At 40.4% G+C, this 17,654-nt stretch overlaps 1 protein-coding gene across 2 annotated transcripts in view; it reads left to right on the plus strand.

Moving 5' to 3' along the window:
* CHD1L (chromodomain helicase DNA binding protein 1 like) overlaps positions 1–16,804 on the plus strand; it is a 72,539-nt gene extending 55,735 nt beyond the window's left edge. The window contains exons 16-23 of one of the 2 annotated variants that reach the window (XM_018046000.1): positions 4,051–4,199; positions 4,933–5,096; positions 5,647–5,843; positions 7,244–7,342; positions 14,403–14,473; positions 14,580–14,694; positions 15,432–15,540; positions 16,430–16,804. In XM_018046000.1, the coding sequence (XP_017901489.1) occupies positions 4,051–4,199; positions 4,933–5,096; positions 5,647–5,843; positions 7,244–7,342; positions 14,403–14,473; positions 14,580–14,694; positions 15,432–15,540; positions 16,430–16,496 (971 nt within the window). In that variant the 3' untranslated portion in view covers positions 16,497–16,804. The other variant, XM_018046001.1, reaches the window with a different exon arrangement.

Below are 17,654 nucleotides of genomic sequence, written 5' to 3' on the forward strand. Positions count from 1 at the left end.
TTGGCAAAGTAATGTCTCTGCTTTTGAATATGCTATCTAGGTTGGTCATAACTTTTCTTCCAAGGAGTAAGCGTCATTTAATTTCATGGCTGCAATCACCATCTGCAGTGATTTTGGAGCCCCCAAAATAAAGTCTGCCACTGTTTCCACTGTTTCCCATCTATTTCCCATGAAGTGATGGGACTGGATGCCATAATCTTCGTTTTCTGAATGTTGAGCTTTAAGCCAACTTTTTCACTCTCCACTTTCACTTTCATCAAAAGGCTTTTGAGTTCCTCTTACTTTCTGCCATAAGGGAGGTGTCATCTGCATATCTGAGGTTATTGATATTTCTCCTGGCAATCTTGATTCCAGCTTGTGTTTCTTCCAGGCCAGTGTTTCTCATGATATACTCTGCATAGAAGTTAAATAAGCAGGGTGACAATATACAGCCTTGACCTACTCCTTTTCCTGTTTCAAACCAGTCTGTTGTTCCATGACCTAACTGATGCTTCCTGACCTGCATACAGATTCCTCAAGAGGCAGGTCAGGTGGTCTGGTATTCCCATCTCTTGAAGAACTTTCCACAGTTGATTGTGATCCACACAGTCAAAGGCTTTGGCATAGTCAATAAAGCAGAAATAGATGTTTTTCTGGAACTCTCTTGCTTTTTCCATGATCCAGCGGATGTTGGCAATTTGATCTCTGGTTCCTCTGCCTTTTCTAAAACCAGCTTGAACATCAGGAAGTTCACGGTTCATGTATTGCTGAAGCCTGGCTTGGAGAATTTTGAGCATTACTTTACTAGCATTTGAGATGAGTGCAATTGTGCAGTAGTTTGAGCATTCTTTGGCAATGCCTTTCTTTGGGATTGGAATGAAAACTGACCTTTTCCAGTCCTGTGGCCACTGCTGAGTTTTCCCAATGTGCTGGCATATTGGGTGCAGCACTTTCACAGCATCATCTTTCAGGATTTGAAATAGCTCAACTGGAATGCCATCACCTCCACTAGCTTTGTTCATAGTGATGCTTTCTAAGACCACCTTGAGTTCACATTCCAAGATGTCTGGCTCTAGATGAGTGATCACACCATCGTGATTATCTGGGTCTGGGTCATGAAGATCTTTTTTGTACAGTTCTTTTGTGTATTCTTGCCACCTCTTCTTAATATCTTCTGCTTCTGTTAGGTCCATACCATTTCTCTCCTTTATCGAGCCCATCTTTGCCTGAAATGTTCCCTTGGTATCTCTAATTTTCTTGAAGAGATATCCAGTCTTTCCCATTCTGTTCTTTTCCTCTATTTCTTTACATTGATTGCTGAAGAAGGCTTTCTTATCTCTTCTTGCTATTCTTTGGAACTCTGCATTCAATGCTTATATGTTTCCTTTTCTCCTTTGTTTTTCGCCTCTCTTCTTTTCACAGCTATTTGTAAGGCCTCCCCAGACAGTCATTTTGCTTTTTTGCATTTCTTTTCCATGGGGATGGTCTTGATCCCTGTCTCCTGTACAGTGTCATGAACCTCACTCCATAGTTCATCAGGCACTCTATCTATCAGATCTAGTCCCTTAAATCTATTTCTCACTTCCACTGTATAATTATAAGGGATTTGATTTAGGTCATACCTGAATGGTCTAGCAGTTTTCCCTACTTTCTTCAATTTAAGTCTGAATTTGGTAATAAGGAGTTCATGATCTGAGCCACATTCAGCTCCTGGTCTTGTTTTTGTTGACTGTATAGAGCTTGTCCATCTTTGGCTGTGAAGAATATAATCAATCTGATTTCAGTGTTGACCATCTGGTGATGTCCATGTGTAGAGTCTTCTCTTGTGTTGTTGGAAGAGGGTGTTTGCTATGACCAGTGCATTTTCTTGGCAAAACTCTATTAGTCTTTGCCCTGCTTCATTCTTCATTCCAAGGTCAAATTTGCCTGTTTTCCAGGTGTTTCTTGACTTCCTACTTTTGCATTCCAGTCCCCTATAATGAAAAGGACATCTTTTTTGGGTGTTAGTTCTAAAAGGTCTTGTAGGTCTTCCTAGAACTGTTCAACTTAAGCTTCTTCAGCATTACTGCTTGGGGCATAGACTTGGATTACTGTGATATTGAATGGTTTGCCTTGGAGACAAACAGAGATCATTCTGTCATTTTTGACATTGCATTCAAGTACTGCATTTCAGACTCTTTTGTTGACCATGATGGCTACTGCATTTCTTCTGAGGGATTCCTGCCCGCAGTAGTAGGTATAATGGTCATCTGAGTTAAATTCACCCATTCCAGTCCATTTTAGTTCGCTGATTCCTAGAATGTCAACGTTTACTCTTGCCATCTCCTGTTTGACCACTTCCAATTTGCCTTGATTCATGTACCTGACATTCCAGGTTCCTATGCAATACTGCTCTTTACAGCATCGGACCTTGCTTCTATCACCAGCCACATCCACAGCTGGGTATTATTTTTGCTTTGGCTCCATCCCTTCATTCTTTCTGGAGTTATTTCTCCACTGATCTCCAGTAGCTTGTTGGGCACCTACTGACCTGGGGAGTTCCTCTTTCAGTATCCTACCATTTTGCCTTTTCATACTGTTCATGGGGTTCTCAAGGCAAGAATACTGAAGTGGTTAGCCATTCCCTTCTCCAGTGGACCACATTCTGTCAGACCTCTCCACCGTGACCCCCCTGTCTTGGGTTGTCCTGTGGGCATGGCTTAGTTTCATTGAGTTAGACAAGGCTGTGGTCCTAGTGTGATTAGACTGACTAGTTTTCTGTGAGTATGGTTTCAGTGTGTCTGCCCTCTGATGCCCTCTTGCTTAATAACTCAGGAGTTTTATAATTTTATTTATTTATGGTTGTGCTGGGTCTTCGTTGCTGAACAGGCTTTTCTCCAGTTTGTGGTGAGGGCTACTCTCTAATTCTGGACTAAGGATCAAAGCTGTATCTCCTGCTTTGGCAGGTGGATTCTTTACCATCTGGGAGCCCCCATGGAAGCCCTCAATTTTCTCTTTTTCTTAAGTGGGGTTAATTACACCAAGATTGTGGCGAGGCTCATGAAGATGCTTCAGAGCTCTACAAAGAAAGTTGTAAATCTAAGGGATTTTTTTTTTTTTAATTTTTTTTTTTTTTAATTTTAAAATCTTTAACTCTTACATGCGTTCCCAAACATGAACCCCTCCTCCCACCTCCCTCCCCATTACATCTCTCTGGGTCATCCCCATGCACCAGCTCCAAGCATGCTGTATCCTGCATCAGACATAGACTGGCGATTCAATTCTTACATGATAGTATACATGTTAGAATGTCATTCTCCCAAATCATCCCACCCTCTCCCTCTCCCTCTGAGTCCAAAAGTCCATTATACACATCTGTGTCTCTTTCCCTGTCTTGCATACAGGGTCGTCATTGCCATCTTCCTAAATTCCATATATATGTGTTAGTATACTGTATTGGTGTTTTTCTTTCTGGCTTACTTCACTCTGTATAATCGGCTCCAGTTTCATCCATCTCATCAGAACTGATTCAAATGAATTCTTTTTAACGTCTGAGTAATACTCCATTGTGTATATGTACCACAGCTTTCTTATCCATTCATCTGCTGATGGACATTTTTGTGATTATTTCCTCATAGATTTTCTACCTGATCCTTGTAATATTACAGAAAAGGGGGAAGAGCTGAGTGTTAAAAGTCTTTTTGCAATTTAAAAAAATATGCTGTTGGTTGCCTTTATTTAGGAGATCTAAATGTCAGTGAGATTTGTGCTGGGGAATAGTGTGGAATGAATGAGTGATGAGTGATTCTGGACTTGGCAGGCATCAAACTGAGACTTACAGACCACCAGAAGATAGACCAAAAGGTCTTTAGCCACGCTCACTCCTTTATAAAGTAAATATATGAAATCCCCAGATGGATCCCAAAGCCATCAGCATTAGTGGGATGGGAATTCCAGTACCTTCATCACAAGCTATTCTTGGCCCATTTAGAATACAGGCCATTCTCTTGTTCACCCTCCTTATTGCTTTGACTAGAATCAATCTAGTTTTCTTTAGTATCTAACATTTCTCTATGTGTTTTATGTTTTTAGAAAACCACATGTACTTATTTGAAGGTAAAGATTATTCTAAGGAGCCTAGTAAAGAAGACAGAGAATCATTTGAGCAACTGGTGAATCTTCAGAAAACCCTTTTGGAGAAGACTAGTCAAGAGGGCCGGTTACTCCGAAATAAAGGCAGTGTAAGAACTGTTAATTTATGTGAGGATAAATTCTTCCAAAGTTTCAGTAACAATGAACAGAAAGTGATGCTGAGAATGATTTGTTAAGAAATAAGAATGTAACTATTTGTTGAAAAAAAGTATAAGAAGATGGCATAAAAATAATAACAAGGAGGTTATATTTTCCCATTAATGCAAGTGATAGTAAGCCACCCTTGAAGGGATCACTGTCTTACATCAAAACACCATACCCTGCTGCTGACAGTCATGACCTATGTCATTAAGGATGGATGGCAATCATAAACGATGTCTGTAATGTCCTTAGCATTTAGCAGTTAGTCTGTATACATTAAATGCTAGTTATTGTTAAGGTGATCACGATGTTGGAATATTGTGTTTAAGACTGAATGATAAAATACATTAAGGAATATTTCCATTAAAAATAGTTAAACCTAAAATGGCATCCTTTCAATTAAAAAACAAGTTATTTTCTGAAGTATCTTATTCCTAATGAAATTAATCAAAATGACATATTGCTATACTGACATGCCAGTGCTTTGGTTGAGTTTAGAGCATAGTATCCTGGTTACCATGCCTGCCAGATGTGTAAACTGAAGTATCTTGCCAGCACTTCCCACCACCCATGGTGAAATAGCGTGAAATATTGAGCACATTGCTCAATGTGATGGCTGAGACTCATGAAGGAACAGGTAGACCCCGGTACCCCTGGTTATGAAGCTTGTTCTTCCTACAGGTTCCCATCCCAGGCCTTGTGGAGGGGTCCACCAAAAGGAAGCGAATTTTGAGCCCAGAAGAACTGGAGGACAGAAGGAAGAGAAGAGAAGAAGCAGCGGCCAAGAGAAAGAGACTGTTAGAGGAGAAGAGGAAGAAGAAGGAAGAAGCAGAACATAAGAAAAAGTACGTGTGTGTTATTTGATGATATTATTAATAAAGCTGAGGGTCACAGTTGGTAAAGGGATCACTACTACATAGTGAGCCCACGGTCAAACATCACTTTAAAACTGCAGAAAGTGTCTGTAATGCTGGTAGTTCCCACTGGTAATAGAATACTTTTAATAAAGATTGAACTTTCACCTTAGCAGTCCATCTACTTAAGAGAACAGTCCCAAGTACCTCAGGCAGAGAAGATGCATTCAGCTGAAGCGAGAACATTTTAGGACTTGATTGCAGCTGTCTGACAAGAGTAGTTAACTTGAACAGTCCCTTTTAGTCACATGTTCTTAAAAACAGTGACATCTGGTGGCTGCTCATTTTTGAAGTATAGTCAGGAGGCAGTTAGGCTAATCAGTAAGGCTTCTTGTTTATTTACAAACAGGCAGAAGGACAGGGTGAGTTTCTAATTGCATCTCCACTTGGCACTCACCGTTTGTGAATCGCGGCCCAGGATATGCTTTGAGGGAAATGGTGATAGGCCCAGTTAATTCCTCTCCCCTCTGGTTTCTCGAAGGATGGCCTGGTGGGAGTCCAACAATTACCAGTCCTTCTGCCTGCCTTCCGAGGAGAGCGAACCAGAGGACGGGGAAGATGAGAGCTCTGCCCAACTGGAGTATGAGGACCCAGACTCAACCTCCATCAGATATGTAAGCGGTGACGTCACCCACCCCCAGGCTGGGGCGGAGGATGCTGTCATTGTGCACTGCGTAGGTAGGTAGAAGTGGGGGCCTCAATCCTTAAGGTGCCAAGAACTTGGGCAGACAAGGCAGAGCCCTGTCTTAGGGGTGATTACTGGACTTAGGGCAGCCTTGTGTGGTCAAAAAGAGTGTGAACTTTAGAACCAGGAGACTAGGGTTGCTCAACCAGGTAAAGAGGAAAGGTAAGAGTCAAATACAACTTCTCCAGGCCTCAATTCCCTTATCTGTGTAATGGAATAATATCTGCCTTGTTCCCTGCCCAAACTTTTTAAGAGAATACACAGAGGCTACATCTGTAAGCCAAATAAATCCTTTGAGAAAAAGCGAAACTCCAAACATGTTGTTCCCTCATGAGCTTTGCACTTTTATTTTTCCAGGCAAGTTCCTCTTCCTGGAATGCTCTTTCCCCACTTAGCCACATAAAGCATTGTTCAGATGTCTACATCTCAGCGAGAGGTCTCCCCTGACTTCCCATACCCCGTACTCACCCCTGTTTTTCTCTATTTACTTTCTTACCTTATTTTACTTGATGACAGATCACCATGTGACATACTATGTATGTGTTTGCTTGTTTGTTTCATTGAATGAACAAACAATGAAACAAGCAGATATATACATAATATATCATGTGGTGTTTCATTGAACTGGGCTTCCCTGGTGGCCCAGACTGTAAAGAATCTACCTGGAATGCAGGAGACTTGGGTTCAATCCCTGGGTCAGGAAGATCCCCTGGAATAGGAAATGGAAACCCATTCTAGTATTCTTGCCTGAAGAATTCCATGGACAGAGGATCCTGATGGGCTACAGTCCAAGAGACTGCAAAGAGTTGGACACGACTAAGTGACTAACACTTCCGTTTTCACGCTTTCACTGAACTAGAAAATAAACTTCATGGGAGCAGAGATTTCCCCCGTCCCCCAACTGTAACCCTAGAGCATAAAAGAGTTCTTGACATGTAATACTGAGAAATATTTATAGTATGATCGAATGAGTGACAATACAGAGTATTAACCAGCTGTGTTAGTACCAGCTTGAATAAGTCATTTAACCTTTCCACTTTCTTACCTATGAAATGGGAGTTGTAAGCTGTTGTATTATCAGTGCTTCAACTCCTTCTGGTTTTACATCTACTGTACATCCTTCCTTAGCCATCTTCCAGGAATTACAGGAGGACTACAGAGCTTCTGCTCTTTCAGAACACTGATTCTTTTGATGCTTGTCTGTTACAATGGCCAGGTATATTCCAGAAAACCTAAACATACTTGACAAGTCCAGTGTGTATACGCTTGGAGATTAGATAGTCATTTCTGCCCTTTGAAAAATCAAGTATACTTGGCATACCTTTTTTGTTTTTTTAAATTGTGGACTGGATTTTGCCTCCTATAGAAGAAAATCTTCTCTTTCTCCTATCAGATGACTCTGGCCGCTGGGGCAGAGGTGGTTTATTCACAGCTCTGGAAACAAGATCTGCTGAGCCAAGAAAAAGATATGAGTTGGCTGGAAAAATGAAAGGTAAGGAGCAAAGCAGAGAGAAGGGTTAAGGATGGAATAAGAGGGAGAGGACATTAGGTGTATTAAAAGGTACTAGATGAGGAGTCAGAAGAGCTAGTTGGAGTCTGAATTCTGTCATTAGTTAAAGCTAGTTGATACGTGACTTTGAGGCAATCCCTTCCCCCTCTCTGTACCTGTCTTCTCATTTGTGATTTGAAAATAATACTTTTTCCATCCACCTCATGGGACTATAATGAGGATAATGAATGTGTAAGTATTTTGATAAATGTCAGTCCCTGCATGCGTGTTAAAGTATTGGCTTGAAGTTCATTTCATTGTTTACCCAGTTCACTTTATCTTCTTGAGGGAATATCTCCTAGAAATGTCAGACACCAGTGGGAGAGAAATCAGACATACCACTGAAGGGCTAACAGGAGCTGGGTGCTGAGAGGAAGGAGATTGTATTATGAAGTTAGCACAGACTGGGGTGTAACACTCCCGGGAGACAGAAGCAGAGCTGTCTGGGAAAACGAAGGCTGAATGGTGTTCTCTCGGCAGAGAGAAGGGGCTGGGCACCTCCTTTTATCTGTGGAAATCACAAAGTGGCAAGAGGAGTAAAATGATTATTGTGATTGTTTCCTGTGGAACTTGAGAAGTTAAAGGATCTTGTCCAATAGAGAAGAGCTCCTCAGATTTCTTCGAGATTGGTTTTTCTGCTCACTTCTCTAACGTAGAAAGGGATGTAAGGACTTAGAGTGAATAGTCTTTCTACTAAAACACATTACAGGGTTTAATATGTGTTGCCATGATTAACCCAATCTAGATACTGACTGGGCAGTTTGAAAAGGAGAGAATTCAGGGGAGGCTGGAGCTAGAGATACAGACTGAGGAGTCTCCATTTGGATCCTTGTTTAAAACCCTGAAGGAGAGAGGATGGAGAAATGGGAGGGCAGAGAACACACCTCCATTTAGGAAAAGGAAGAAAGAATTGTCAGAAAAATAAGAGAACCTTGACAATGTAGTGTTTTGGGGTACAAGGGAGGAGAGGTGTCAAGAAGTGGTCTGTAGTGTCAGTCACTGAAGTGAGGATGAGCAGTGGGAAAAGGCCACTGCATTTGCCCCCCAAGGGCAGTCACATCACCCTGGAGCATTTTGAAGAAAGTGTGAAAAGTAAAACCTGGTGGCACAGAGTTAAGGTGTAAATGGTCAGTAAGGAAACAGATAGGAGTGTGCACTCTTTTTTGAAGGAGAACTGGAATAGGGTCGAGCAGGGTAGATGAAATGTGGGCTTGAAGGAAGTCCTGAAAGTTATCTTGGGCCTGGAAGGATGGGTTGAGATTAAATAGGTGGAGAGAAAGGGTAGGAGAGTCCATAACCATATCTCATTCTTTGTGTCTCCTGTAACCCCACCAGTCCCAGTATGGGGTATTGAATGACCCAGGTAGTTACACAGTGAATGTTTTAGGGGAATGGTGTGTAGGCTAGACAGACTAGAGTAGAAAGTTTAGGCTGAGGAATAAAGTTAGGTTTTAAAGAAGAGAAGTTTGGGCCACATTATAGAAGACTGCACATGACTCATGACTTGTCCAGGGAGATGGCATTCTAAGGCAGGACCTTATCCAGTGTCTAGACATGGGAGATTTGGGTAGAAGAATGACATAGCAGAGCAAATACTGGGTTGGCCAAAAAGTTTGTTCAGGTTTGTCTATACCGTCATATGAAAAAACCTGAACAAAGTTTTTGGCCAGCCTAGTATTTTAGAATGACTTAAAAAGATTGGGGTATGCAAGATGGATTGAGAGGACAAAAGGTTCAAACTGAAATATGCGAGGCCTATTTCACATTAGAGAATTAACACGTTTCTCTAGAGAATTTGATTTGGATGAGATAGGAAAATATACAAATACAAATATGTATAGTAGAATACAGTATTTGAATAATTTAAAACAAACATCAGACTCTTCTAAAGGAATTTTAAGTTCATAGTGACCCACCCCCTCCCAGCCCAGATACTTCTGGGTTTTGCATTCACTCTCCAGTGCCTACAGGAGTACTCCGTAGGCAGTGTTTGAGGAGCATTGAAGTAGAAAAGCATAAAAATTCAGGAGTGAAGGGGGTGACATGGTAGTGAAAGACATTCCTCTTTTTAATCCCTCTTTTTACCCCACGGATTAGACATCCCCACCTGAACAAAAGTGCCTTGGTGGGTCTTTTAGAAGACCCAAGAGGAGTCTCACCCACCACTGTAACTGGTAAGACACAGATAAATCTCCATACAGGCAAGAACCAGCAGAGTGTGAATCTGCCTAGACCCCTCTCACTGCAGTAGGGCAAAAAACAGGTGAGTGTTGCCCTTGCAGGTACTCACACGTGGAACTTGCCGAAGGCCATCCTTCCTGAAGGGAGATCTGGCACATCATTGGAGAAAACAGAGAAAATATGAGTTTGTTTGCAGCATAGGTGGTCAGGGAACTTTTCCCAGCATCAACCCTGGCCCGCCAAGGAAAACTGTGAGGGGCTGACTTTTCTGGCCGCTACCATCTCCAGGTGGAACGCAGCTGGAAAAACCTGTTTCTCTCTGCCAGCATCTGGAGTACTAAGGTGGTAGCTCCCCACCTGGGCGGGGGAAGGATATTGGGAAAGAGGCAGATAAAAATTTCAAATGGTGTCAAAGGCACGTGCTCAGTAGAAAGTTCATGCAAGAGTACCTGAAAATTTCCCTGCAGGTGTGTGGCAATCCCAACACACTAAGTGTTAAACCCACACCTTCCCTCAGCTCTGCTGCCAGCTCCCTGTGCAGGCTCCCTGGTGTATCCATGAAAGTGAACTCTGGTAGACCAGGATCCTATTCAAAACAGGTCATGTTCTGCAGGCAAGGAAGAAACCACAGACTTGAGCTATAGCTCCACCTTCTGGGAAAAAGGTATCCAGCCAGCCTGGTAAATTGTAAAAATCAGAGAATACACAAAAGCTTAAAAATTTGGCCACAATACAGTATTGTAAAGTAAAATAAAGTAAAATAAATAAATAAATAGATGTAATCACCTGATTAAAAAAAACAAAAAAATTTGGCCACAAGACAGAGCAAGAAGAGTGGAGCACAAACATACAGAAAAAACTGAGATAATACCAATACTATATAACGTAATACCCTGTCTGCTGCTGAAGGTAATGAGCACTGAGTTAAGGATATATCTGCTACTTCAAATGCAAAAGCACCAGTGCATAAGTACCAGGAATATGAAGTCAGGAAATATGGCATCACAGAAAGAAGATGACAGTTCTCCAGCAGCCATGCTCAAAGGCACAGAATATTGTGATCTAACTGACAAAGAATTCAGAATAGCAGTTATGAAGAAACTCAGTGAATTACAAAAAGACTCAAAAAGGCAACTCAATAAAATCAGGAATAAAATATGTTAACATAGTGACTTCTTTTCAAAGAGATTGAAATTTTAAAGACCCAAACAAACTGTAGAGCTGAAGTCAGTGGATGAGATGAAGACTGCAGTAGAGAACGAGGTAGGCTTCTCGGGTAGTGCAGTGGTAAAGAACCCACCTGCTAGTGCAGAAGATGCAAGAGACGTGGGTTCAACCCCTGGGTTGGGAAGATTCTCTGGAGTAGAAAATGGCAATCCATTCTAGCATTCTTGCCTGGAAAATCCCATGGACTGAGGAGGCTGGTGGGCTAACGTCCATGGGGTCACAAAGAGTCAGACATGACTGAACATGCATGCCTAGCAGGGAAAACCATATGGAAGAAAGAATAAGTGACTTGTGGGAGATAGGAATTTTGAAATAACAAATTTAAAGAGTGAAGTAAGCCTGCGTAAGCTATGAGACTGAATCAAGAAATCACAGATCAGAATAATTACACTTCCAGAAGGAGAAGGGGAAAAAGAGTTTAAGAAATAGTAGCTGAGAACCTTCCCAACCTGGGGAAAGACAAAACATACATGTCCATGAAGTTAATAGGTCACCCTGTTATCGCAATGCTAAACGACCTTCTCCAAGACTTTCAGTGATAAAAAAAAAATCTTAAAGGAAGCTAGGGAAAAAAAGAATATAATGTGCAAAGGAACCCCTATTTGATTATCAGCAGATTTCTTAGCAGAAACAGGTCCTGAGAGTGGAATAACATATTTGAAGTGTTGAAAGATCAAAATTGCCAACCAAAAATACTTTATACAGCAAAGTTATCTTTCAGCTATGAAGGAGAAATAAAGGCTTTCCCAGCAAACAAAAGCTGAGGGAGTTCACCACCACTAGACTTACCTTGCAAGAAATGCTGAAAGGAGTTCTTCAAGCCAAAATGAAAAGGCGTTAATCAGTGATATGAGCATATGTTAAAGTATACAACACACTAGTAAAGGTAAAATATGTACAGTAAGGTTTAGAAAACCAACTTGGTGTTAAGATGGTGTGTGAACCACTCAACTATAATACAAAGCTTAAAGGAAAATAGTAAAAGTAACTACAGCTACTATAAATTGCTAATGAATACACAACATACAAAGAGGTAAATTGTGACATGCATAATATAAAAGGGAGGAGTGAAAGGGTGGAGCTTTTACAGGCAATTGGATATAAGTTGCTGTCCTCCTAAAATACACTGTTCTATCTATAAAATGTTTCATGTAAAGCCCCATATTAACCACAAAGTAAAAACCTAGATCAGATCCACAAAAGACAAAAGGGAATCAGAGCATACCACTGTAGAAAATAATCAGTTTACAAAGGCAGGCAGAAACAGAGGGAAAAAGAAACAGTGGAATTACAAAACAACTGGAATGCACACAGAGGCATTAGGAAGTCCTTATATATAATTACTTTAAATGCAAATTGATTGAATTCATCAGTCAAAGGGCACAGTGTCTAGATGGATAAAAAATAAGACCCAATTATATATCTCAAAGTGAAGGGTAAGGAAAAACATATTCCACGCAAGTAGAAACCAAAAGAAAGCAGAAGTAGTTATATTTATATTGCAAGAAATAGACTCGAAGCCAAAAATGGTAATGAGACAAAGAAGGTCACTATATAATGATGAAGGGATCAATTCATCAAGAAGGTATAACAAGTGTAAATATATATGCACCCAGCATTGGTGCACCTAAATATATTAAGCAAATATTAATACATATGAGGGGAGAAGTAGACAATACAACAATAATAGGGGACTTCAGTACCCCAGTGTCAGCAATACATAAATCATCCAGACGGAAAATGAACAAGGAAAGGATGGCTTGAACCAAACAATAAATCAAATGGACCTAACAGGTATCTATAGAACAGTCTATCCAACAGCAGCAGAATATAAATTCTTCTAAATACACATGGAACATTTTCAAGACTAGATCATATGATAGGGCAAAAAACAGGTCTTAGCAAAATAAGATAATTGAAATCATACCAAGTAATCTTTTCTGCTCACAATGGTATGAAAATAGAAGTAAAGTGAGGAAAACTGGAAAATCTGTAAGATGTGGAAACTAAACAGTATACTCCTGAACAAACCGAAAGGGAAAGCAAAGAATTATCTCAAAAAAAATATGGAAACACAACACCCCAAAACCTATGGGGCCCTGCAAAAACAGTTCTAAGAGGGAGGCTTACCGCAATAAATGCCAATATTAAGAAATTAGAAAGATCAGAAATAATCAACCTAACTTTAGCCCTCAAGGAAATAGAAAAGAGGAACAAATTAAGCCCAAAGCTAGCAGAAGGAAGGAAATCAAGTTCAGAGGAGAAATAAATGAAATAGAAACAGAAAAAACAACAGAAAAGATTAATGGAACTAAGAGGTTTTCAAAAAGATAAACAAAATTGATAAATCTTTAGGGAGAATAAAAAAGAGAAGACCCAAATAAAACCAGAAAAGAAATTATAACTGACCCTACAGAAATACATAGAATCATAAGAGACTATTATGGATAGTTGTACACCAACAAACTAGATAACCTGGAAGAAGTGGATAAGTTTATAGAATCTACAAACTGTCAAGACTGAGCCAGTAAGAACTAGAGAATCTGAACAGACCAGTGATGAGCAAAGAGATTGACTCAGTAATTAAAAACTTCCCAATACAGGAAACTTTAGGACCAGATGGCTTCACTGGCAGATTCTACCAAACATTTCAAGAATTAACGCCAGTCCTTCTCAAACTCTTCCAAATAATTGAAGAGGAGGGAACTTTTCCAAACTCATTCTACAAGGCCAGTTTCACCCTGGTATCAAAGCCAGATGACACTACCAGAAAACAAAACTACAGACCAATATCTTTGATAACTTCAATGCAAAAATTCTCAACAAAATATTAGCAGGAACTTATTAAATTCAGGAACTTATTAAAAGGATTGCACACATGGAATTATCCCTGGAATGTAGGGATGGTTCAACATATACAAATCAATGTAGGGATGGTTCAACATACACAATAAATGTTATATATCACATTAATAGAATGAAAGATAAAAGTGATCCTCTCAATAGATGTAGAGACAGCATCTGACAGAGTACAAATTCATGATGATATACCCTCTGCAGATTGGTTATGGAAGGAACATACCTCAGTATGTTTTTTGTTTCATTGTTCAGTTGCTAAGTCGTGTTCTGGAGTGGGTTGCCATTCCCTTCTCTAGGGGTCCTTCCTGACCCAGGGATCAAACCCCAGTTTCCTGTGCATCTTCTGCATTGCAGGCAGATTCTTTTACCACTGAGCCAAAAGCTATATACAACAAGCCCACAGTATGCATTATATTCCACATAACTGAAAACTTTTCCTCTAATATCAGGAACAAGACAGAGCACCACTGTTACCTATACCTGAGTAGCTTTGGAAAAGGCACAGCATAGGGATGATTCAGAGTAGCCCTTCCTCAGGGGCCTCATTCTGTAGTGAACTTTATGTTCTTTCTGTTGCTTCTTGTTTTACCTCAGATTTGAGTTTGGAAGACCCCTTCCTCAGGGGTCTCATTCTGTTGTGAACTTTATGTTCTTTCTGTTGCTGCTTCTTGTTTTACCTCAGATTTGAGTAGTGAACTTTATGTTCTTTCTGTTACTGCTTCTTGTTTTACCTCAGATTTGAGTTTGGGAGGTGTCCTTTTATTTCCTATTGACGATAAAGAGTCAAGAAACGAAGGGCAAGATTTGGTAAGTGAAAAAAACCACATCAATTTATTGGAGCTAAACTTTGACTCCCATCACCTCCTCCGGAAACTGCCCCTGCTCCCACTCAGTAAATGATTGTTTCTCCTAGTTGGCCTTGATTGTGGCTCAGCACCGAGATCGTGCCAATGTCCTGTCTGGCATTAAGATGGCAGCCCTAGAAGAGGCCCTGAAGAAGATATTTTTAGCAGCAAAGAAGAGGAAAGGTAAGTCCTTCCACTTGTGCTCAGGAATAGATTAATTTGTTTCCAAACGTAGGATGTGATTTTTAAAGAGAGATGAGAAATGCCAAGATCCCATTCAATATGTGTTGAAGGGAAGCCCCAGTATGAGAGGCTACACAAGTAACACTCTCCTCATCTTGTATTCTCAAAGCCCTTTTCCTTTCTTGATCACTTCTGTATCCTTTGTCTCTGGACCACCTGCATCCTCTGGGTTATTTGTATCATGATTTTACAGATGAGGAAGCAGAGGACCAGAGATGAGGTAAACTGGCCAGATGCTGTTGGGAAACGCTTTTTATCCTGTCCCCTCTTAGAGAGTCACAGTCTACATTAGCAGACAGTTCTCTGCCAGAAGATCTGAGTTTAATTTTATTTCCAAACCCAGCATGTCTTAGAGTTTGTCAAACTGATTGACTTGTTAAAGAATCTTTGCTTTTTAAATTACATCTCAGTCATCAGTCATATTCAATTCCCATCGTACCTACTTATTACCAGACCCTGTATGTAGGTCCTCATGTTCTATAGAATTAGTTTTCCCATGTTACAGTCACTCCTCATATAATAATCATATGCTTTGAGTGGCACTCACCAAGATTATATACATTTTGTTCATTGGAAACAACAAAGTGACTCAGAATACATTATCATCTCCTATGTATATCTTATACACATTAGTCAATTCAATGAATGAAGACATCATGAACTTTTTGTTTTAACAGCAAGTGTCCATCTTCCACGCATTGGACATGCCACGAAAGGTTTTAACTGGTATGGTACTGAGCGACTTATTCGGAAACACTTGGCTTCAAGAGGCATCCCAACTTATATGTATCCTTTTATTATCCTAATGGTGTACACTTTCAGCTCAGAAGGGGACAACATCTTGCATTTTTCTGGTGTCATTTTTTTAATCCAAGGCCAAGTCCTCTTCTGCCATGTTTTTCACTCTACCTCCACTTCAATGAGAAAAAACTAAGAAGCATTTTCTACCGTGTATATATCCAAGGAGATAAACACACCCCAGCATTTCTACATGCCAACAGCTGAAAGATACATGAAGAGGGGAATTAATTGAACAATTGCCATTTGCTCTCATGTTGAATCTGTTTCACATCACTTCTCTGGAGATCCTTCAGGCCCACAGACCAAGACCTAGTTCTAAGAACTTCACTCTGTTCACTAAAATAAGTAAGCAAACAAGTGACCTATTTTATTTCTGAACCAATTCAGTGTATTGTTAAGCAGTGTGAAATTCATTTTGACCATGAGGGTATAATCTAGTTTTACTAGACTAGTATTTTCTTCCAGTGATCTGCTTGCTGTAAGTTAGCATTGTTTGAACCACAATACTGAATCCAGAATTATTAGAAGAAGCTGAATTTACTAAGTGCTATAATTATACAGAAACTTCCTCCTTTTACTTAATTACTGAAATTAATTCACTTGGTGGGGGCTTATTTAAATCACTGTAAAAACTTAGCACTGAAGTTAGGTTTTATACATTTGCACAATTCAGACAGTATCAGAAGTGTTTTAGTATATCATCATAATTCTACAGTAATAAGTACTAACAATATTGAAAAGATTTATTATATGGTAAAAGGAAATTAAGGCATATGCCTCTGGAGTGATTATTTCAGTAATTACTAAAGAACTAATAGTTTTAATAAAGTTGATTTTAAAGTGATGAAAAATATTCCTTGACCGCCCTATTCAGCTACTATTTTCCTAGAAGCAAGGCTGCCATCCTTCATCTACAGGCCTCATCTTCATCCTCAGGATAGCTAGTATCTTAACAATCAGCTCAGCATCAGATCTAGCCTTCAGCAACCAGCTGAAAAAGCTGGGAAAAAAAAAAAGCTAGTTGCTCAAAACCACTGTAATAGAGTATTTCAACAAGGAATCAGGATCTGGTGGGCCTCTGAGAGACTGTTTTCTGAATTCTACTTTTGTTCTCCTGAATGTGTTACTGGTGTGTAATACCTGTAATACAGCTATGCAAAAGTTATTTGGGAATATCCTTTGGCAGTTTGCCAGTGCCCCAGTATGCATAGCTATTTGTATAATAATAAATACCCTTTCTCTCTCTAAAGGTTTCTTTGCTTGCTTTCCCCTCAATCTAGTTTTCTTCCTCTCAGACTGATTTCTTTATGGTGAGAAAGGTAAGTGCATTAAGGAGAAGGGAAATAGAACAGGTTGGCTCTGGGGGAAGGAAATGTCTTCAGTCAGTTCGTGTCTTGGAAAGACAGGTCTCTAGGGGAAAGACTGAGAAGAGAGATTGCTGATCCAGACAACCAGAGTCCCTCCTGCCTTCTGTTCATACAGTTCAGCATTCAGATCCAGAGGAACACATGTGGCTTCAGAGAAACCAAGAATCACCTTTCCCCCTCCCATTAAATTCAGTTCAGCTTCAAGAAATGAGGGGATTGTGAGGACTTCCCTAGTGGTCCGCTGGCTAAGACGCTGCGCTCCCAATGCAGAGGGCTTGGGTTCAATCCCTGTCAGAGAACCAGGTCCCACGTGCTACAACTAAGAGTTTGTATGCCACAATGAAGATGGAAGATCCCATGTGCCTCAGCTAAGACTTGGCACAAACAAATTTTAAAAAAATAAAAAGAAGGGAATTGTGGAAGTGGCACAAAACTGACAGCAAATGTCAGACTGCAGAGGGCAGAGGGATGAGAACCGCCAGAGAAGGAGCTGTAGGAGGAGATACCATAGAAGCTGTGACTTTTCACATTTTTGTACCTGAAGTCTCAGTCTTGGCTGGCTGTCCTCAACCGACCTGGTTTCTGCTGGTTTGAGGCCCTAAATACCTAGAGAAGCCTCAGGCCGGGGCCCTTGGTTCAGGGAACCTTGAGGGGTCTCAGAGCTGGGGCCATGACCTTCTAAAGAAAGCAGTGCTGATAGCATCTGAGTTGTACTGTTCTATTTGACTTCAT

Source organism: Capra hircus, chromosome 3, assembly GCF_001704415.2.
Source record: "Capra hircus breed San Clemente chromosome 3, ASM170441v1, whole genome shotgun sequence".
Lineage (NCBI taxonomy): Eukaryota > Metazoa > Chordata > Mammalia > Artiodactyla > Bovidae > Capra > Capra hircus.